At 31.2% G+C, this 23,163-nt stretch overlaps 1 protein-coding gene across 2 annotated transcripts; it reads right to left on the minus strand.

Annotated features, from left to right (window-relative positions):
* Nucleotides 1–19,839: 19,839 nt before the first annotated feature.
* On the minus strand, nucleotides 19,840–22,432 carry LOC107941392 (uncharacterized). 2 transcript variants are annotated; one of them, XM_016874958.2, is made up of 8 exons: nucleotides 21,958–22,432; nucleotides 21,478–21,557; nucleotides 21,289–21,349; nucleotides 20,933–20,990; nucleotides 20,781–20,838; nucleotides 20,343–20,415; nucleotides 20,160–20,268; nucleotides 19,840–20,022 (listed from the first exon to the last, which is right to left on the minus strand). In XM_016874958.2, the coding sequence occupies exons 1-7, from the start codon at nucleotides 22,324–22,326 to the stop codon at nucleotides 20,176–20,178; spliced, it is 792 nt and encodes a 263-aa protein (XP_016730447.2). In that variant the 5' UTR covers nucleotides 22,327–22,432; the 3' UTR covers nucleotides 19,840–20,022; nucleotides 20,160–20,175. The 2 variants fall into 2 exon arrangements, with proteins under 2 accessions (XP_016730447.2, XP_016730446.2); XM_016874957.2 differs by having other exon boundaries at nucleotides 19,840–20,268; nucleotides 21,958–22,341.
* Between the last annotated feature and the right edge of the window lie 731 nt (nucleotides 22,433–23,163).

Genomic DNA, 23,163 nt, shown 5'->3' on the forward strand with positions numbered 1-23,163 from the left:
TAATCCCGACAATACTCTATGAGTTTAGATTATACGGGATTTAGCTTGGACTGGTAATCCCGCTGTAAGGATGAGGTTCGCGGGGGTGTGCTCTCTGAAATGAAAATGTGCGCACATGAATATGAATTGACGGATCCGGATTTGTACACTTAGGTGTACCCCTGAAAATCCATCGAAATTCCAAGTAGTTCAACGGGATAAATATGGAAAAATAAAAATGGAATGGAAATCATGAAATTGATGAGCTCATCAATCATGGTATATATATTATTGATACATGGAAATTATTGGACTAACTTGAATGTTGAGTTTGTGCATGATAGGGGAATAATGTATTGAATGGATGTATGAATGTTTATTGCATTGTATTGAAAATATTAGGTAAGTATAATTCTTGTTACATGAACTTACTAAGCACATAGTGCTTACCTTGTTTCTTTTTCCCTGTTTTGTAGTGTTAAGAGCTCGGAGGTCGGATTTAGTCAGAGACGTATCACACTATCAACCTCAAGATCTCGGTATATAAAGAAACTTTATTTTGAAAATCAATGGCATGTATAAGCTAGTAAAGTAAATGTTAATGTGAAATGAATGTATGGTTAGCCATTGGTATGGCTAACAAATTTTGGTTTTGGTATGTGATGAGGTTATCTTATGAATACGTTAAATCTATCTTGAAAATATGTTGAAATGGATTGGTTGTGTTGGATTGGTCTCGGTTTACAATTGCAGGGAAGATTAGATACTTGTAAAGGGGTTATATTGAGTTCAAAAAAAAAACTTTAGGATTTTGCGAAAAATTTATTCGGTAAAATCTGGTAATGCCTCTACCCCATTTCGGCGATGAATACGGGTAGGGGGTATTACAAATTGAATTGGTATGTTTTTAATGTGTTTGAAGTGTGTTTGGTCATGTGAATGTTGATAGAATTGGAGTGTCTTGGTGTGCAAGTTTTGGTTTTGAAATGGCTTGTTTTAGGAGTAACTTTTGCTACACACGGCCTGCGATATGACCGTGTATCTCAAGTGAGTTTGTAGCACGGTCTGGCACACGGTCTGCGACATGGCCGTGTGACCCTATTTTAAATACTCACAGGGGTTGGAACACGGCCATGTGTCTATACTTCAAATATCCACACGGTCTGGGCTATGTCACACGGCTGTGTGACCCCTGTTTCCCAAATTTTCATGTTTTTCTAAAATTTTATGTTTTATTTCGATTTGATCCCAAGTTGTTTCCAAACTGTTTTTAGGGATCCATAATTTCGATTTAAGGCTTAATAATCTATTCTTACTATGGCTATATCAAGTTGTTAGATGTTGATATTAAATTGCTTAATAATTTTTTTGTTTTGAAGTTAAACGTTCTAATTTGTTCGGTAATGCTCTGTAACCCTAATTCAGTGATGGAGACGGGTTGGGGGTGTTACACTGTCTTTAGATATCTAGTTCTTATACCAATTGTTATGATCAATTTACACCAAGAGAGGATGAATTTGTGTTTAAAAATTTTAAAACAAAAAACTTAAGAAAAATGACATAAGAGATTTAGAGTGGTTCGACTCTAATTGTCTATGTTCATTACTTAGCTTAACACCACTAAGTATTCCCCAAATTCTTTAATTTGAACATTTTAAGGACAATGTTTAATTTTTACAACGCTATCTTTTCAATTAGGCACACTTCTCCTTAAGGTTTTCTATCCAGAACCTAAACCCTCATAAATTTGAAAAATACAATTGAGAATGAAGAAGCACGACTAGAAGGTAGATAAACAATGACATAACTCTTAAAAGTACAAAACAACACTTGAAAGCATGAATAAGAATTGAACCCGCAAAGTGTTTACAAGTGAAAATAAGAATAACAAGGTGAAAGATTAGATTTTTTCTCTTTGATCTTTGAAGGTTTGTTTCTTATATTTATTTGGGTGCCCTTGATCTATATTTATACCCTCTAGTAAGTTTGGGGTCATTGGAGGCATTTTGGAATCATTACATCAATCAATTTGTGCATTAATTGTAGTCAGCAGACATAAGGTATCGATACAAAGGTTTTAGTATTGGTACTAACCTTTAAAAATATAGTTGTTAAAAGTTAATGGTATTGCCACAACTGGGTTGGTACCAATACAAGTCCCCAAAGAAGTTTAAGGGGTAAATTGTCTAGGTTGTTGCGATACAACTCCTGGTTGGTACCGGTACAAGTCCTCAAAGGAGTCTTAGGGAGTAAACTGCTGAGGTTGTTAGGATACAACCCCAGGCTGGTACTGATACAATCCCAGATTGGTACCAACACAACCATGAAAGTATCAATACTTTTACGTTGGTTGCAATACTACTCTTCATGGTTTCACAATTTTGGTTTCTATCTTAGTTGTACTGATATAACTAGGTCAAGGCACCGATACTAAGCCTTAGACTTAGTTTAAAATGTTTAGAAGTATTTTAATGACCTTTTAAAAGGGATCTTATACTCATAAAATATATTAAATCATATACTTGAAAATAATTTTATGAGTTTTTTACATTTATTTTGCTAATTTGATTAAAGGAATTTTTGAATTGAATTGTTATATAAAAACATTTGAAAATCAAAACTAATAGAGAGCTTAAGTACCTGAAATTGCTTAAAGAGAGAGTGGGTTCAAGAGAGTGAGAGTGCCTCATCAGATCAGACTATGTGTGGTGCACAATCACCTACTAAGGGACATGAGCATCTATGTTTGATAGAGTTTGAACCCATGTCCTTTTAGGTCCAATCTAATGAGGCACTCCCATTGTCTCTTCAGATAATTTTTTACGCTTGGGCTCTCTATAAAATCAAGAGACAACCCCGATCGAGATCAATAATGACACCTTCCAATAGATGACACTTTAAAAAATTTATCGAAAAGAGTCGACTTATCAACAAAGTTGAAAATTGATTTTCTCTTATGTGTTATCTAGAAATTGAATGCTTTATTGAATATGGAATAATGTGATTTTCATATATATATACACACACATGCATACATGAAAAGCTGAAGAAAAGACAAATGCTCCTTTTTATAAATCGAACTGTACAAAAAATGGTTTCGACACGAACTAATTCACGAACATTTTGGGAGTTTAGTTAATTTTAAAATAAATTTCGAACCACTCTTCTGAACCATTTAAAGGTTTAGATATGTGGGTAAAATTGTAGAGCTCATTAGTATCGTAAAAGTTCTATGGGAAGTGTGAACATCTTTAGTACATGAATAATACAAGTGAAAGGTTTAGTTCATCTATAAATTAAAGTTGAAGGACGTCATCTTAATCAAATATGAAGAAAATGAGCATTTATGGAAAATTGTGATCATATATGACCCCATGTTGCAAAAGAGGTTTGCATTTCATGTTGATGATTTTGGAAGATAGATGTTACTTGCAAAAGTGGTACACTACAAACTATATATATAACTACATATCTGATTTGCAGCTTAATTTATATGAAACACTCATTCAACCTCTTCATGTTGACAATGCTTATTTTAATTTGGATTATTTCTTTTTGTAATAACTTGTGAGTTTCACCCACCAAAATAAATGGGACTGGGAGGGGCAGGGAGGCCTATACTCTCAATGAAAAGCACAAGCAAAGAATAAAGAAGGTTAAAATACGCCATCCATCCTATATTTTAAGTAAATTTGAGATTTAGTCACTTTTTCGATTTAAACCTCGTGGTTTAATCATCCATATCATTAGTATTTTGGGTAAATTTTATAGATAGGCACTTAGAATAAAATATTTGTAATATAAACACCCACGTTACATAGTTTTATCATTTTGGTCACTCCTGTTTGTTAGTACAAAACTCCGGTAAGGAAAAAACTCGAACACACGATCGGAACTCGAAAAGAAAAAGAAGAAATAGGACAGGCTCCAAGGCGTGTATCAAGCCACTATCTTTAAGGTTATATTCGCCCCCACTTATCTTCAGTGTGCAAACGAGTTCCAAGCAAATTAACCTCGAGGATACAATGAAGCCAATGACTATTTATGTTTTGCACTGACGAGAATAGTCCACTATGCACTGAGTAATGTATAACAAAAACTCAATTTCTACAAAGGATTTCTGCAGCAATACTTTATAGAATAATCTAATAATATTAGAAAATAAAGGAAGAGAAGAAATAATATTAGAATTTGTTGATATAATTTCCAAATGAAATCCCATTCCTATTTATAGGAATTTTCATGTCTCTTCATAGAGACATCTTTCAATAGGTGTCTTTATGAATAAATAAATAATAATTATTCATTTAATTTTGTAACTATTCAAATAATATTTTTTGAATTGTTATAATTCTTTTTTTAAAAAATCAAATGATATAACTTTTGACCAATGACCAAAAGTTTTATCTTTTGATTAATTACACCCATTCATTTATAGTTATTGGGATACTATAAATATTTGAAAATATTCCAACAATCTCCCCCCATTTTCAAAATATTTAGATTTTGATATTCTTGGAAATCAATTTGCATAAATAAAGGTGTCTTACGATTGAACCTTCACTTAGTGAAAACATGTTAAAGTTAATCGAAATTGTATGGTAGACTAAGCTTTGAACCAACTACTCCATTTGATTAACTGAACACATTTCACACAATGATTTCAACATCAGTCAATGCATAGTATCTAGGGACACTATTATAGCCATGTGTCTATGTCCTCTTTTCATGAGTGCTGTCAGAGCCAAGCCCTTAAGCTCCTAGAAGCGGCCACACTTCCACTCACATAGGTAGATCCCATCAAAAGTGTTCCCGTAATTATAACACTCTAACATATTTATGTTATGGGTCCATTAAGAATACATTACTCATCCTTCCTTTATCATTACGGGTACCTAGCACTTTAATCTTAGGATGGATTTATTTATAGTGCTAACAGTCACATACTAATGATGTACTTTGTCTCATTGAACTCAAGACTTGACGTTATACCAAGCGTTGAGTCGAGTTTCCATCATGGGTGACTCTAATTAATAGGCTTGAGTCCCATCCCTTTTGAGGTCCTTTTTACTGCATCTCTAGCAAGACTTTTTGTCAAAGGATCTGCCAAATTTTCACTTGACCTCACATAATTAATAGTGATCACTCCATCAGAGATTAATTGTCGGACATAACTATGTCTTAATCCAATGTGTCTAGACTTTCCATTATATACTTGGCTATATGCCTTTGCTAGAGTAGCCTCACTATCATAACGGATAGAAATAGGTGAAATTGGCTTAAGCCATAAAGGTACATCATAAAGCAAATTTCTTAACCATTCTGCTTCTTTAGATGTAGCGGCTAATGCAATAAATTCTGCTGCCATGGTGGAATCAGTAATACATGTTTGTTTCTTGGAACCCCAAGAAATGACTCCTCCACCAAGAATGAAGATCCACCCACTAGTAGATGCATGATCTTCCAAACTTGTAATCCAACTAGCATCCGAATACCCTTCTAAAACTGGAGGATATCCATTATAACACAATCCATAGTTAATAGTTTTCTTTAAGTACCTAAGTACTCTATTTAAAGCTTGCCAATGCAAACTACTTGGATTACTTGTGTATCTACTCAATTTTCCAATAGCATATGCAATATCTGGTCTTGTACAAGTCATTATGTACATAAGACAACCAATTAGACTTGCATATTTCAATTGATCAATTTTCCTACCAGCATTAGATACTAATTTTAATTGAGGATCCATGGGTGTAGATGCTGGTATACAGTTGAAAAGATCAAACTTTTTAAGCACATTTTCAATGTAATGTGATTGTGATAAAGCTATAGTGCTTTCATCTCGGGTTATTTTAATCCCAAGAATAACATCTGCTACACCCATATCCTTCATAGCAAAGTTGTTTGACAAGAATTTCTTTGTGTTTTCTATTTGTTCCAAATCCGTGCCAAAAATGAGCATGTCATCTACATATAAGCAAATTATAACACCCTTTCCATTATCAAATTTACTATATATGCACTTATCGGATTCATTTATTTTATAGCCATTAGCTAAAACAACCTTGTCAAACTTTTGGTGCCATTGTTTTGGTGCTTGTTTAAGCCCATATAAAGATTTAACAAGCTTACATACCTTATGCTCTTGTCCTGGAACAACAAATCCTTCCGGTTGCTCCATGTACACTTCCTCTTCCAATTCACCATTTAAAAATGCAGTTTTAACATCCATTTGGTGAACAACCAAATTATATATAGAGGTAAGTGATATTAATAGTCTAATTGTAGCAATTCTTGCTACTGGAGCATAGGTATCAAAGTAATCAATACCTTGTCTTTGTGTAAAACCTTTTGCTACCAACCTTGCTTTAAATTTATCAATGGTTCCATCGACCTTCATTTTCTTTTTGAAGATCCATTTACAACCTAATTGGTTTGGAACCTGGTGGAAGATCAACTAAGATCCAAGTTTGATTTCCCATTATTGAATCCATTTCATCATTTATTGCTTCTTTCCAAAAAGCAGAGTCTTGAGATTTCACTGCTTCTTCAAATGTAATAGGATCAGATTCGGTATTATAACAATAAGGTATCTTATTGCTTATACTTTCACCTTTTCCTTCTACATGAAACATAATGAAATCTGGTCCAAAATCTTTGACCTTTTTAATCCTCTTACTTCTTCTTAATTCTTGACAAGATTCATCATTATTATCAATTTGTTTCAATGGAATCTCATTCTCATTTGAAGAATGAATCAATTGTTGTGGTTGTAATTGTCTTGATATAGAATTAAATCTATTTTCATCAAAAATAGCATCTCTTGATTCAATAACCGTATTAATTGAAATTGAATCATTTGGTTCAATTACTATGAACCTATATGCCTTGCTATTATGTGCATAACCTATAAATATGCATTCAATTCCTCTTTCACCTAACTTTTTACGTTTAGGTGTTGAAACTTTTACAATAGCTCTACAACCCCAAACCTTTAAATAATTAAGGTTTGGTTTCCTTTTCTTCCATTGTTCATAGGGGGTTATTTTAGTTTCCTTATTAGGAACTCTATTCAATATATGACAAGCTGTTAGAACAGCTTCTCCCCAAAAACCCTGTCCAAGACCTGAATATGATAACATTGAATTTACCATTTCAATCAAGACTCTATTTTTCCTTTCAGCTACACCATTTTGTTGTGGTGTGTAAGGGGCTGAAACTTGATGGACAATTCCAGTGAGTTCAAAATAACTTGGATTATAGTATTCTCCACCTCTATCCGATCTTAAGCACTTGATAAATGATTCACACTGAAGTTCAACTTCAGATTTATAAACTTTAAATTTATCAAGCGCTTCATCTTTTGAATGCAATAAATATACATAACAATATCTAGAACAATCATCAATAAAAGTAACAAAATATTTCTTTCCACCTAATGTAGGAGTATTATGCAAGTCACATAAATCACTATGTATCAAATCAAGCAATTTTGTTTTCCTTTTAACCTTAGGGAAAGGATTTCTTGTAATTTTAGTCAACATACAGGTCTTGCATTTTTCAATATTATTATTAAAAACAGGAATTAAATCTAATTTATACATGTCATTCAATTTTCTATAATTCAAATGACCTAATCTATAATGCCACAAACAAAATGATTCAACCATATAAGCAGAAATAGTATTTTTATTCTTATTAATAATATTAAGTTTGAACATGCTTTCATACATATACCCTTTTCCCACAAAAATTCCTCCCTTAGACAAAATAAACTTATCTGCCTCAAAAACAAGTTTGAAACCAAACTTATTCAACAGACTTCCAGACACTAAATTTTTCCTAACTTCTGGTACATAATATACATCATTTAAGGTTAAAACCTTTCCAGAAGTGAACTGTAGTTCAACAGACCCTTTGCCTTTAATTGTTGCGGTGGAAGAATTTCCCATGTACAAGACATTGTCATTTTCACATTGTGTGAACTTTGTGAACATGCTTTTGTCTTTGCACACATGTTTGGTTTCTCCGGTATCAATCCACCATGTATTATCATCTTGTGCCATATTAATTTCAGATATCATTGCAACGAACTTTTCGTTATTATCAGCCTTAGAAGATGATTTCTTCTTTAAAAATCGACATTCATTCTTGAAATGTCCCGGCTTTCCACAATGATAGCATGAGCCCTTTTGTTTCTTTTTGAACTTAGGTGCTCTATCAGTCTGATTGAACTTTCTCTTGAATGGTTTAGTAGTCTGTACTTCCTCCGTAACATGTACTTTGGCATTTTCAGAATTTAGGTTCTGATCTTGTTTTCGATACTCTTCTTCAATACGAAGATGATTTGCCAAAGCCTCAAGAGATATTTCCTCTTTCTTATGTTTTAGACTTCTTTTAAAGTCTTTCCAAGATGGAGGAAGTTTGTCTATTATGGAGGATACCACAATCATTTCATCCATTTTCATATCATATTGCTTAAATTGATTCAGCATCTTTTCAATATCACGAAATTGTTCCATAACAGAACGACCATCAACCATTTGATAATTATTGAAACGACTGACAAGAAATTTCTTACTTGTAACATCTTCGGTCATGTATCTTGCCTCCAATTTGTCCCATAATTCTTTAGCGGTGACGTCGTTTTGGTAGGTGTCGAACAAACCATCAGATAAACCATTCAATATGTGGCCCATGCACATGTAATCAGCATTGTCCCATTTTTGTCTTTCTCGGGTTGCAGCAACAGATTCATTTTCGTTCTCTTCAGGTCTTGGAGTATCCAAAACATAAGCAATCTTCAAAGTTGATAACAAAAAGTGCATCTTTTTCTGCCATCGTCGAAAATTGCCACCATCAAAACGATCAAGTTTAACAAAGTTGGAAGCCAACTCCCTTAGTGTTCCACTTTCATGTGTTGTGGTAGTCATCATGAAATATAACCTTAAAATTGTTAGTACAAAACTCCGGTAAGGAAAAAACTCGAACACACGATCGGAACTCGAAAAGAAAAAGAAGAAATAGGACAGGCTCCAAGGCGTGTATCAAGCCACTATCTTTAAGGTTATATTCGCCCCCACTTATCTTCAGTGTGCAAACGAGTTCCAAGCAAATTAACCTCGAGGATACAATGAAGCCAATGACTATATGCGTTTTGCACTGACGAGAATAGTCCACTATGCACTGAGTAATGTATAACAAAAACTCAATTTCTACAAAGGATTTCTGCAGCAATACTTTATAGAATAATCTAATAATATTAGAAAATGAAGGAAGAGAAGAAATAATATTAGAATTTGTTGATATGATTTCCAAATGAAATCCCATTCCTATTTATAGGAATTTTCATGTCTCTTCATAGAGACATCTTTCAATAGGTGTCTTTATGAATAAATAAATAATAATTATTCATTTAATTTTGTAACTATTCAAATAATATTTTTTGAATAGTTATAATTCTTTTTTAAAAAATCAAATGATATAACTTTTGACCAATGACCAAAAGTTTTATCTTTTGATTAATTACACCCATTCATTTATAGTTATTGGGATACTATAAATATTTGAAAATATTCCAACACTGTTAAAATAATAAACGACAAATTAACGTAAGAATAAAAAACCCAATATAATAACAAATTTAACTCTCAATTTTTATATATTATATCGATTTAATCATTATTTTTATAAATTAACTCTCAAAATTTACAAATATTCTCAATTTATTGTCAAAAAAATATATAAAAATACATAAATATTTTTAAAAATATAACAATAAATTTTAAAATATACATTACAAATTAAAAAAAACACCTCTTCCTCTTCCTCTCCCTCTCCCTCTCTCCACACTGTTGATTGTGCATCAAAATACAGTTCGGGTGTAGGATCATTCAATAGACACACATGACAATGAAGTGAAGTAACATCAGAGTTCATGGGCTCCCCTTGATACTCAACATCCTTCGAAATTCAACCTGACCTAATCCCCGTTCCGTCATTTCCATCATCAGATGCTAGTAGCTCGGTAAATGAGAAATATGTTTTGGTTCAAACTCCATATCCACATGGTTAAGATTTTCATAATCAAATAGCAGCTCACCCCCATTGCTAGGAACATCCCATTCTAAACAAAACAAACTCAATAAACCCCGATTTTTTTACTAATATATTGAATGGTAAATGAGTCGGACGGTGGGGGAGAGTTGTGGTTGGGGGGGGACAAGGGAGGGAGAGAGGGAGAGGGACGTGTTGGGGAAGGTTTTATTTTATTTTATTTTATTTTATATTTAATTTAATTAATTATTTTTTTTATTTTGAATATAAATTTTAAATTTATTATTATTAAATTTTTAAAAATAATTTATGTATTTTTATATATTTCTTTGATTTTTTAGAATTAGAAACAAATTGAGAACACGTGTAAATTTGTAAATTTTGAGAGTTAATTTGTTAAAATTATGATTAAATTGATATATTATGTAAAAATTGAGCGTTAAATTATTATTATTATTATTATTAAAAAATCAATGTTTAATTTTTCAGCACTTAAATTTTTAATTTATCAAACGCACCCTAAGCTTTAACCAATTTAGTAGGTTATAAGTTACCAACAAAATATTTAATAATTTTTTTTTATTTTCTCTTATAGCTTTTGTACTCCCTCATAATTTGCTGGTACGTGTACATATATATTTTTTGGTATTGTTCATAGATTTTGGTCCGCCTTCATAATTTTTTTTTTTTTGTATTCTCCCAATTAAGTTTTCGCATGAGAAATCAATTTTTGGTAGTAAAAAATGTATATTATTTCTGTATTCTAATATACATTAATAAATATAAAAATATTTAAAATTAAATTAATAAAGCAAACTTTTTTAATATGAACCAATATTTTTTAGTCCATCATAACTTTTTGTACTTCATCGTATTTTTTATATTCCCTTGTAAATTTTTTGGTACTTCCTTATAATTTTTTATACTTCTTCATATTTTTTTTGGGTATTCCTTTGTAATTTTTGGTATTCCCTCATATTTTTTTGTACCCGTAATAGTTTTTAGGTACTCCTTTATAATTTTTGGTACTTTTTAGTACTTCCATATATTTTTTTGGCATTCTCTCATAATTTTTTGTAATCCCTCAAAATTTAGAGACATAAGGCAAATATCTTAATTTGTGGCTTCCATCTAAAGCTTATTAAAGATCTTTTATCTTGATTGTAATACTGTCTGTAATAGCCTATTTTCAATGGTGTCAGAAACAATGGTTTCGTAACCACAATTCTGATGAGTGAGTTAATATTTTAATATTTATTTAATGTTTATAGGGTTATATTAGGGTTGTATTGAGTTTTAAGAAATTTTAAGGTTTAAATAGATAATTAAGTGAAAAAGACTAAATTGAAAAAGGTGCAAAGGTTGATTTCTATTAGTTAAAGGATCAAATGGATGTGGAAATGATTATCAATGGACTTGGATGGTAATTATACCATAACCTAAGCTAGTGGATATTTATGAGTAGGTTTTAGTGTAATTTTAATAGTTTTTAAAGGTTAATTTAGTAATCTAATAATTAAATGATAAGTTAAATAAAGCAATAGGTTAAAAAAATGATATCTTCTTCTTCTTCATTAGCTCTTCAAAACCAAAAACACCATTAGAGTAGATCTTAGAGTATTCGGCCAAGCTCCTATCTTGCATATCAAGAAACGAATCAACCAGACCTAAACCGAAGAAAAGCTAAAGTGTTGGAATAGTCAACAGCTTCGTTTTTACAATTATTTTTGTCGAGGTAAGCTCGTATTTTATTTTAAAATATTACATTTGAATTTATAAGATTGATTGATAGTTTTCTTATATGTATTTATGTATTGATGATTAATATTGTTTTGGTTTGAGAAAAGAAAATGATCGTAATTGAAATACCTCATGGTATTATACTCAAAAAGGAAAAGATTATGATTGAAAGACACCATGGCATTATATTTGGTATTTAGAATCCTTGAAAAGGTTGAAAAGGATGTTATTCGAAAGGGATAACACATGGAAAAGATGAAAAGGATGTATCCGAAAGGATATCAAATGAAAAGGTTGAAAAGGATGACAAATGAAAAGGATGTGTTGAAAAGGGAATAATGGAATGAGCCATTTAGTAAAAGTTTGTATGTGATTTGTAATGGTTATGTACTTTTGAATTGAAAAGAAAGATTTTTTATTGTGTGAGTGATGATTTATATATTGAGATCTTGTGCATGAAATGTCACATATTATGAATTATATATTCTTATACATGTATTAACTTTCTAACTTGTGAAATGGTGTGTTTAGGAAGAAGTGTGCATATAGGGATTCAACAATGCTTGAATGGTTAATTATGAAAATTTTTATTTGGCAAGTTTGAGTTTCTCTTATACAAGCTTACTAAGCAACGTTTGCTTACGTAGTTGCTTTATTTTCTCTATCTTGTAGATCTTCAGAAAGCTTGTTGGGTTGGAATCTTTCCGGAGCTCTATTACACTATCCGTCATCTACTTTGGTATTTTTTGGATGTTTTGTCAAATGGTTATAAATGACATGTATAGGACATTGATATAATAGGTATTTTGGATTAGTTTGAACATGTGGTATGTTTTGGCCTTACTTGTGCTTAGTTGTATATATGTCTTTGGTTTGGCTTGTATATGTTTAAACTTATTGGTATGGTCATTTTGGTTCTTTCTATCTAAATGGTAAGTTGTGGTGGTATAAATTGAGTTGGAATGGTCTTTTAGTATCCCTGTTATATGATTGAAGTTGGTATTGTCAATTTGTTTTTGAATAATTTTGGTGCATGAATTGTAGTGCTTTTGAATGGTATATTGGTTAGAACTTGTAGGATAATTGAATTAGTATGTTTTTAATGTGTTTTAAGTGTGTTTGGTCACGTGAATGTTGTTAGAATCGGTGTGTCTTGGTGTGCAAGTTTTGGTTTTGAAATGGCTTGTTTTAGGGGTAACTTTTGCTACACACGGCCTGGTACATGGGCTGTCACATGGTCATGTGCCACATATGGTCACCCTACACGGTTGTGTGTCTTTATTGTTTTAGGTGCAAGATTCACACGGCTTGTGATACGACCGTGTATCTCAAGTCAGTTTGCAGCACGGTCTGGCACATGGCCTGCGACATGACCATGTGACCCTATTTCGAATACTCACACGGGTGGACACAAGGGTTGGAACACAGCCATGTTTCTATACTTCCAATATCCACATGGTCTGGGCTATGTCACTCGGTTGTGTGACCCCTATTTCCTAAATTTTTATGTTTTTTAAAAAAATTTTGCTTTATTTCGATTTGATTTCGGGTTGTTTCCGAACTATTTTAGGGATCAATAAGTTCGATTTAAGGCCTGATAATCTATCTTTACTATGGCTATATCGAGTTGTTAGATGTTGATATTAAATTGCTTAATATTTTTTTTGTTTTGAAGTTAAACGTTCTGATTTGTTCGGTAATGCTCCATAACCCTAATTCGATGATAAAGATGGGTTAAGGGTGTTACATTGTTTTTAGATATCTAGTTCTAATTCCAATTGTTATGATCAATTTACACCAAGAGAGGATGAATTTGTGTTTAAAAATTTTAAAACAAAGAACTTAAGAAAAATGACATAAGAGATTTAGAGTGGTTCGACTCCAATTGTTTACGTTCATTACTTAGCTTAACACCACTAAGTATTCCCTAAATTCTTTAATTTGAAACATTTTAAGGACAATGTTTAACTTTTACAATGCTATCTTTTCAATTAGGCACACTTATCTTTAAGGTTTTCTATCCAAAACCTAAACCCTCATAAATTTGAGAAATACAATTGAGAATGAAGAAGCACGACTAGAAGGTAGATAAACAATGAAATAACTCTTAAAAGTAAAAAAACAACACTTGAAAGCATGAATAAGAATTGAACCCACAAAGTGTTTACAAGTGAAAGTAAGAATAACAAGGTGAAAGATTAGATTTTTCTCTTTGATCTTTGAAGGTTTGTTTCTTATATTTATTTGGGTGCCCTTGATCTCTATTTATACCCTCTAGTAAGTTTGGGGTCATTGGAGGCATTTTGGAATCATTGTATCATTCAATTTGTGCATTAATTGCAGTCAACAGACATAAGGTATCGATACAAAAGTTTTAGTATTGGTACTACCCTTTAAAAATATAGTTGTTAAAAGTCAATGGTATTGCCACAACTGGGTTGGTACCAATACAAGTCCCCAAAGAAGTTTAAGGGGTAAATTGTCTAGGTTGTTGCGATACAACTCCTGGTTAGCACCGGTACAAGTCCTCAAGGGAGTTTTAGGGAGTAAACTGCTGAGGTTGTTGGGATACAACCCCAAGCTGGTACTGATACAACCCCAGATTGGTACCAACACAACCTTGAAAGTATCAATACTTCTACGTTGGTTGCGATACTACTCTTCAAGGTTTCACAATTTTGGTTTTTGTCTTAGTTGTACTGATATAACTAGGTCAAGGTACCGATAATAAGCCTTAGACTTGGTTTAAAATGTTTAGAATTATTTTAATGACCTTTTAAAGGGGATCTTATACTCATAAAATATATTAAATCATATACTTGAAAACAATTTTATGAGTTTTTTACATTTATTTTGCTAATTTGATTAAAGGAATTTTTGAATTGAATTGTTATATAAAAACATTTGAAAATCAAAACTAATAGAGAGCTTAAGTACCTAAAATTTCTTAAAGAGTGAGTGGGTTCAAGAGACTGAGAGTGCCTCATCAGATTAGACTATGTGTGGTGCACAATCACCTACTAAAGGGACATGAACATCTATGTTTGATAGAGTTTGAACTCATGCCCTTTTAGGTCCAATCTAATTAGGCACTCCCATCGTCTCTGTAATATCTAAATTTTACTCGGCCCTTAATAAGCAAAAATAATAATGAAAAGTCCAGTGTTTTTTTACAAGTCCAGAACAAAACAAGCCCAGAATACAAGGCCCAAAATACAAAAACAGAGGCCCAAATCCAGTGGCCCAAAGCAATGGCAGAAACCCTAGGGTTTCTGAGGTAAGCTTCAGCCGCCGCAACCCAAATCTTCCACACAAGCCGAATCTCCACGCGATATTCATACCTGCACATCAAGAAAGAAGCTAATAGTATATGGAAAGAAAAAGTGAAGATTTGCAAATCAAATCATTAAACAGATTCGTTTCTTTATATTGTTTTGAGAATGGCTATAAAAATCCATTGAATATACTGTAAGAAGGGGGAAATCGAGAAATCAATAAAAAAAGCAAGCATTTTCACAGCTAAAAGACGGTTAGTTCAACACAAAAAGAGCAGAAATCAGTCCAAGGTTGTCATTTATGTTATTTTATTTTCATTAATCTACAGTTATTATTATTTTATATTTTTATATACGAATAATATAAAAGAAAAACAGAAAGGAATCACCTTTCTTTGGACTCTAAAGCGGCGCTAAAGTGTTTGAGGGAGCCACGCCAAGGATCGGTGGCCGAAAACCGAAGGGTTTCCTTGACTTCTTTGCGATTTTCGTCGATATTTTGAAAACTCCAAACCCAGATTTGGGTTTAGAGAGGTCGAAGGAACTGAATGGGGAATTTTTCCCCTTTTTCAGCCACCACAGATGGCGGTGCTGGCGCCGGAGATCGGCGGCCGGCGCGGTGGCCGATGGCCGGACTGGACGTCGGAGAATTGAGGGGTTGAGAGCTTTTTTGATTTTTTTAAAAAGAAGTGAAAGAAATGATTTTTTTTTGAAAGGTTTTTGGCTTAAATAGCCAACTAAAATGGCGCCGTTTTGGGAATGGGTCGACCCGAAACCGACCCGACCCAGCCTAGGATCTGCGTGTTTTTATGCGGATGGGCAAATTGCACTTTTAGCCCCTCCGCCTTTTAATATTTTTACAATCAAGTTTATTTTATTTTTAAAATTCGCCTTTAATCTATTTTCAATTTCAATTTGGTCCCTGTGCAATGACGTCGTTTAAAAGAAAAAGGTAAATTGCCCTTGCAGTCCCTCCATGATTATTCGCGCGTTCGATACAGTCCTTTGGGCTTTATTTATTTGCGGATTTACCCCAGATTTTTTAATTGAAGTTCAATTTATTTTTTTCTTAAAATTGATTAATTCTAATAATGTAATTATTTTTATTTTTATTTTTGTAACTTTTATATATATAATTATTTTTTTTAAAAATCTATATATATGTATATTTATTTTTTATGTACATTTATATTTTTTCCTCATATTTATATATATACAAATATCTATCTTTTTCATTTAATTAATTTTGATAATGTAGTTATTATTTAATTAATTTTAATATATTTTATGTGTATATGTATACATATTTTTTGTTTTCATAAATGCATTATGTATATAAGTTTTGTAACCCAAAATTTTGTATGTAAATCATATGTATATCTTCATAATGTCTATATGTATATTATATACCTTCTTTTCTTTATTTATTTTGCTTGCTTTCTTCATTCGGTATTTAATTGTGCTTACATTTAATTTTTTATTCATTGGATATTTTGCATGTCATGGATTATTGTTTTTTTACATATATTCATTTCGTTTATTTATTTGCCATAGTTGTATTTGTTATTGTGACATTTATACATACATTCAATTAACATTACGTCATCTTTTTACTCGAATTTAAAAATGAAAATTTTTCAAAATAAAGATAATACTCGTATTTAGGATTTTCAAGAAAATTGAGCCCTAACGTATTGGGTTCCAATTTTCTTCGTAAAATCCAACAATCGAGAATTGCTCTTTAATCAAACAAAATAAAGCTTGTCATCGGGAATTCAACATGTGGTGTCCTAACGTATTGGATATGACGCGTTGATTTCTCGAGATGAAATTTTAAAAAAATAAAATAAAAAAGGAAATATCCAATGCTTAGAATTTTGAGAAATTGTGCCCTAACATATTGGGTCGCGATTTCCTTATAAATTTTAAACAAATGAATATTCTCTTAAATTTTATTACACGAGTTTTTTTTTACTAACTCATCTTGGAAAAAATAAATTAATATTATGCCCTAACGCATTGGGTGTGTTGTTTTCTTTTTCAAAATGAGAGGGTCTTAATAAATAATTTAATTTAATTAAGGATCGCATTTTTTAACTCTCGACTTTAAGACATAAATTAATCAATTTGGTACCAATTTTTGGGCGTTATGAGGGTGCTAATCCTTCCTCGAACGTAACTGACTCCCACACCCATTTTTCTAAAACTTGTAGACTAAAGTCGTTGTTAGGTGGTCCAATCACACCTTAAAAAAAGATTGGTGGCGACTCCAAATTTTTATCGACAACTAAATTTTTGTTTTTCAAAAAATAGTTTCGACAGTCTCTTCAGATAATTTTTTACGCTTGGGCTCTCTATAAAATTAGTAGACAACCCCGATCGAGATCAATAATGACACCTTCCAACAGATGACACTTTAAAAATTTTATCGAAAAGAGTCAACTTATCAACAAAGTTGAAAATTGATTTTCTCTTATGTGTTATCTAAAAATAGAATGCTATATTGAATATGGAATAATGTGATTTTGATATATATATATATATATACACACATGCATACATGAAAAGCTAAAGAAAAGACAAATGCTCTTTTTTATAAATCGAACTAATTCACGAACATTTTGAGAGTTTAGTTAATTTTAAAATAAATTTCGAACCACTCTTCTGAACCATTTGAAGGTGTAGATATGTGGGTAAAATTGTAGAGCTCATTAGTATAGCAAAAGTTCTATGGAAAGTGTGAACATCTTTAGTACATGAATAAGACAAGTGAAAGGTTTAGTTCATCTATAAATTAAAGTTGAAGGACGTCATCTTAATCAAATATGAAGAAAATGAGGATTTATGGAAAATTGTGATCATATATGACCCCATGTTGCAAAAGAGGTTTGCATTTCATGTTGATGATTTTGGAAGATAGATGTTACTTGCAAAAGTGGTACACTCCAAACTATATATAAAACTACATATCTGATTTGCAGCTTAATTTATATGAAACACTCATTCAACCTCTTCATGTTGACAATGCTTATTTTAATTTGGATTATTTCTTTTTGTAATAACTTGTGAGTTTCACCCACCAAAATAAATGGGACTGGGAGGGGCAGGGAGGCCTATACTTTCAATGAAAAGCACAAGCAAAGAATAAAGAAGGTTAAAATACGCCATCCATCCTATATTTTAAGTAAATTTGAGATTTAGTCACTTTTTCGATTTAAACCTCGTGGTTTAATCATCCATATCATTAGTATTTTGGGTAAATTTTATAGATAGGCACTTAGAATAAAATATTTGTAATATAAAATTTTATATATAAATTATCATGTATTTTAGATTTGATATCCACATTATATAACATTCACCCATTGGTCAAATTGTATTTTATATAATTCGCCTCCTTAAACTATAATGTTATACTTTATATTGATAAACTATTTTTCAATTTTTAATTATATAACTTTAATAATAATAATAATAATAATCAAATATTAATGTATGATGAGTCTTGAATGACTAAACTTAGAGACCCAATATGAACTTTAAAGCCAAATTTCAGAATTAATTGATTTGGCCTATACCCATACATATTAGGTTAGTGACTTTCTTGTATTTTAATTTGTATGCCTTACTAATAAATTATCTTCCTTTGGTAAGGTGCGACATTGCTGAGAGAAAAAGAAAGGTATTTGATGTTGAGACTAAGAGCACAGAGTAAAAATATATAAATTATCTTCCTCTTGCCTCCTTACACCTCTCCGTAAATATTTTTGTATAGATTATGTTATTTATTTATTTGACTTATTATTTTTTTCTTTTTCCTAATATATTGTTGTTTAATATATTATTATATTTTTTAGGTTTTTAAATTAAATTATGATCAACAAAAAGATCGAATATTTTTTAAAGAAAAGGGTATCAGAAATATTTAATTTTTAGAATTATAATGATATTTATGAAATTTTTAGTATAGTATTAGTTATTCTTTTTTGCATATTGAAAAAAATATTTAATTTTATATAGTGTGATTTTTTTCTTTTAAATTTTTTAAAGTTAAATCATTCATGCTTTTTAAAAAAAACATTAAATTGATTTGTTTGATAAGAAAAAAAAGTATCAGACAATAATTGACACTTTTTTACATTAAAATAAAAAGGTTGTTCAAATTGAAAAATTTCGCCCCCTTAAAATAAAATCCTAGATGATCCTTCCAATATATCGAAATATATTAAATATGCTAATATATGTAGTAGCTGATATATTTTTATTCTAAATTATAATCCATCACTAAAATGCTTAAAAAGAATGATATTTTTCTTATTTAAGTGAGTAAAATTTCAATATATTTAATCATGATAAATTTTATTTTTGAAGTTACTAATTCCAGTGATATAATATTTCCCTAAAATATCAAATTAAAAATATACCAACAAATACTCGGAATATAATTTAAATGGTGTGCCATTTTGGACATCAAAAGGGTGTTTGAAGGAAAATGAATTAAATGGTGACATGTTGATCATTGGACAAATTGGCTTTGGAACATGGTGGATTTTTGGCTTACTGGCTGTTGAGCATTCTTATATTTGTATGATGATGTTTATTGCTTTTGTTATAGGTGTCGATACTGAGGTGATACAGTTGGGACTTAATTCATATTTTATTTATTTTAATAAAAATTAGAAATTATAAGGGTATTTATGTTGAAGTTTAGATAGATAGATTGGAAAGAAAAAAGAGGTAACCTTTGATTCATATAGGCTAAAACAAAGGATAAATGCAAGGCCAATTAAGTTGTTGAAATTTCTTATCAGTACACTTTTATATTCCATAGCAAAAATATGGAGTCATGGTTAATGTTTACTTTCAGACATCATAAATCCTGTATGTAGATAAAAAGGTCTTGGTGAACAAAATGGGGCGCTCAGATCAGGACTTGAGTTCAGACTCTAAGCTTTCTGCTGTTCACAAGCTGTTGTAAGAAGGTAAATTGCTATGAATTAGGTGTCGAGTCGAAAATTCTTCAGCATATGTCAAGATAAATGACCAGAGACCAATGCCTAAACCAATCTGATTCTTGTACAAAGTGGAATATGTGACTCAAAAAACCTGTTTGTGCAAAGAACTACAGAGCTGTCAATGAGATTGCAGCGGAACGTAGCTTCACTCCATCATCATCCCACTTGGAACACGGAGCTGTTGCTCCGGAAATAATAGCCTGCATCAAGTGTTAGTTGATGTGATATGCAAATTAGAACAATATACATTTAGGAGTATTATTGATTAACACACCTTTCCACTGCTAACGGTAGCCATTAGTGCAATGTGTTGATCATCTCTTTCAAATTCATAGAAATAGTAAGTCCTGACATGAATCAAGCATTTCATAGCAAATATTAAGACTCAGAGGCAAAGATAGTCATTTGACATCAAAATGCACACGCTTTAAATAACTTTTCTTCCATATTATATTCTTTATCCTTTGCAACTTTGTAGTGCAACATACATAATACTTATCTGTTATCTAACATGCATGTTTCCCCAAGGTTACACTTAAAATTCTGAGAAACACCACCATTAACAGTAGATGATGCAAAAAGTAATATATGCTGAAAGAAGATGATTAGGATTTGCTTAAGTTACTTTCATTAATTGTGTAGTCTATGCTTAACTAATTGAATCAATAATTGACAGTTTATAACAGACCCCGGAATGCTCGAAATGGCTTACTTGAAACCTTCATCTTCTTTTATCTTTATGGTTCTGGCATTGTAAAGAGTTGCTCCACCTGCCATTGCAAGGATCAAGAAAACCAACAATAAAGATGACAGAAATCAAGAAGACAGCTAGAATTATCATTTTTTAAGGAGCCTAAAATCAACCTGGGACAAAGATTTTGGCTGCCTCTTTTATGGAACCCAAATCAGTAATTTCTTGGGCCTGTTCATAAGAAAAGATCACATCAAGTTCTACAAAGAGCTGGTAGCAAAATCTTACAAATAGATAAAAACAAATTAAGAGATAGGATAACATGGCAAACATTACATTAATTTGAGGAAGCCTAGATGACTAATGAGATTATAGTGATAATTTAAGATAGCTCTATGATCTAAATTTATACCAACATATGATTCGATATCTATATTTAACACATATGGCATGCATTTATCATTGGCAACATCTCATATATGCTTTTGGAGCAAAGCTAGCTCTAATAATAAAACTTATAGAAACAAACCTCTAGGAAGGTGATTTTGAGTTGATTGGTTGGGCGAACAACAACACTTAAAACTTCAGATCTGCACATATGGAAATATGACAGAAATCAAACACCATAAGTCTCTGCATATAATATCATATAGGAAACATATATAAACATAAGACTCAAAGGTAAGGGAAAGGAACTTGGCATAAAAGTACTGCATACCCATCAGTAGATGCAAACCGTGCTGCAAATGGCCGGGGTTTTGCTTTGTCCCCGTACAAAGACGCTCCAGCATTAAAATCCTACAAAAAATGAGCAATCCATTAAAGTTTATCAACAAAACTCTAATTATCTTTACATATATTGATCATAACTTATTATTAACATTATTTTCCAGAAACAACTAACATTTTTTATCCATGAATATCGAATAATCTCTTTTTGCAGTTTAATCACATAAAAAGTGCCAATTATAAAAATGCACTAGATTTAGCTAGAATGCATCAAAACTAATGGCATAGTTAGGACTACTTTTCTGGTGAAGAACAATGAAAGAAGCCTATTAGATTTTACCAAAATATTTTGAAACTTGGGGGGGGGATAAAACCAAAACCAGATAAGTTAACAATACCATCATTTATTTCCCAGTTCCATTGAGACCAAATTGCAAAGAACAAACAATTATAAATAAATAAAAAGTACCTCAGGCTCCATGATGTCCTCGAATTCAGGAGGAACCCTAATGGCAAAACCATCACCATAGAATTGGAACCACGATTTGGTGTTTGCAAGGTTCAAAGCCGGTTTGGAAGGTGTGGAAGCTTGAGCTAAAGATTGTGGGATTGGGTTTTGTTGGGCCAAAAGAATAAAGCAAAATGAAGTAGTATGAATGATGAAATGTCTCTTCGTATTGAGAGTGGAGGAAAGTGGGGTGTTTAGAGAGGAAAGCTTAGGGTTTAGAGGAGGGTTTGGAGAGAAGGAGAGTAGAAAGGCCATGGCAGAGGGAAGATAAAGTTCATGGTTGTTAATAGACAAACTAGATAGTGTGGGACAGTTAATTGTGGCTGTCATGTCCCACACTTTAATACTAACAGGAGGGCATTGTAGTCATTTTCATGTGATTGAAAGTAACCCGGATTAGGGTTTTTTTTTTTTTGAAGAATTATGATAATAGGCTGATTTTACGAAAACATTTCTACCTAAATTATATATAGCATATTGACAAAAAAAAATACTTCCAATTGAAAATACTTTCTGTCACATTAGCATTAAAAATGATAACAACAATTTTTTTTTATTTCTTAATATCAACTATTAATGTGAAAATAAAATTTATAAAATATGTATTTATATAAACCTAAAGTCTTATTTCTCTTTTTTTAAGCGATATGGATATAAAATATTTGTATATATAGATTTATAATTCATTTGTAACATGCTCCTATACAATACAATGTAGGATTACTTACTCTTATACCAACATCTTTCCCCATGTTTGGTGTTATGAATTAAAGGAGAGAGAAGTGAAGATGTGTGTGTGAGAGATATTATTAAATAGTAATTCAGTTTAATTTAATTTTTTTAATATTATTAAAAATGTCATGTATCAACTCTTAATTAGTTGAAAGAATTTTTCTAACAAATATAATAGTATAGACCATAATAGTTATGAAATTATAGTTTAGATAGTTCTTTGACGAAAAAAATTTAAATATCTAATCAAAAAATATATGATTTTAAGGTTGCTTATTCCAACTTTTATTTTATACAATAATAGTATAAAAATATAATTCAAAAGATAATAATAATAATAATAATAATAATAAAAGAAATCAAATAAACATGGCTATTAGTGATAATTACGGGATCATATCATACTTTTTCATTAGTGTTTACACAAATACTAAA

This window comes from Gossypium hirsutum, chromosome D11 (assembly GCF_007990345.1).
Source record: "Gossypium hirsutum isolate 1008001.06 chromosome D11, Gossypium_hirsutum_v2.1, whole genome shotgun sequence".
In the NCBI taxonomy this organism is placed as follows: Eukaryota; Viridiplantae; Streptophyta; class Magnoliopsida; order Malvales; family Malvaceae; genus Gossypium; species Gossypium hirsutum.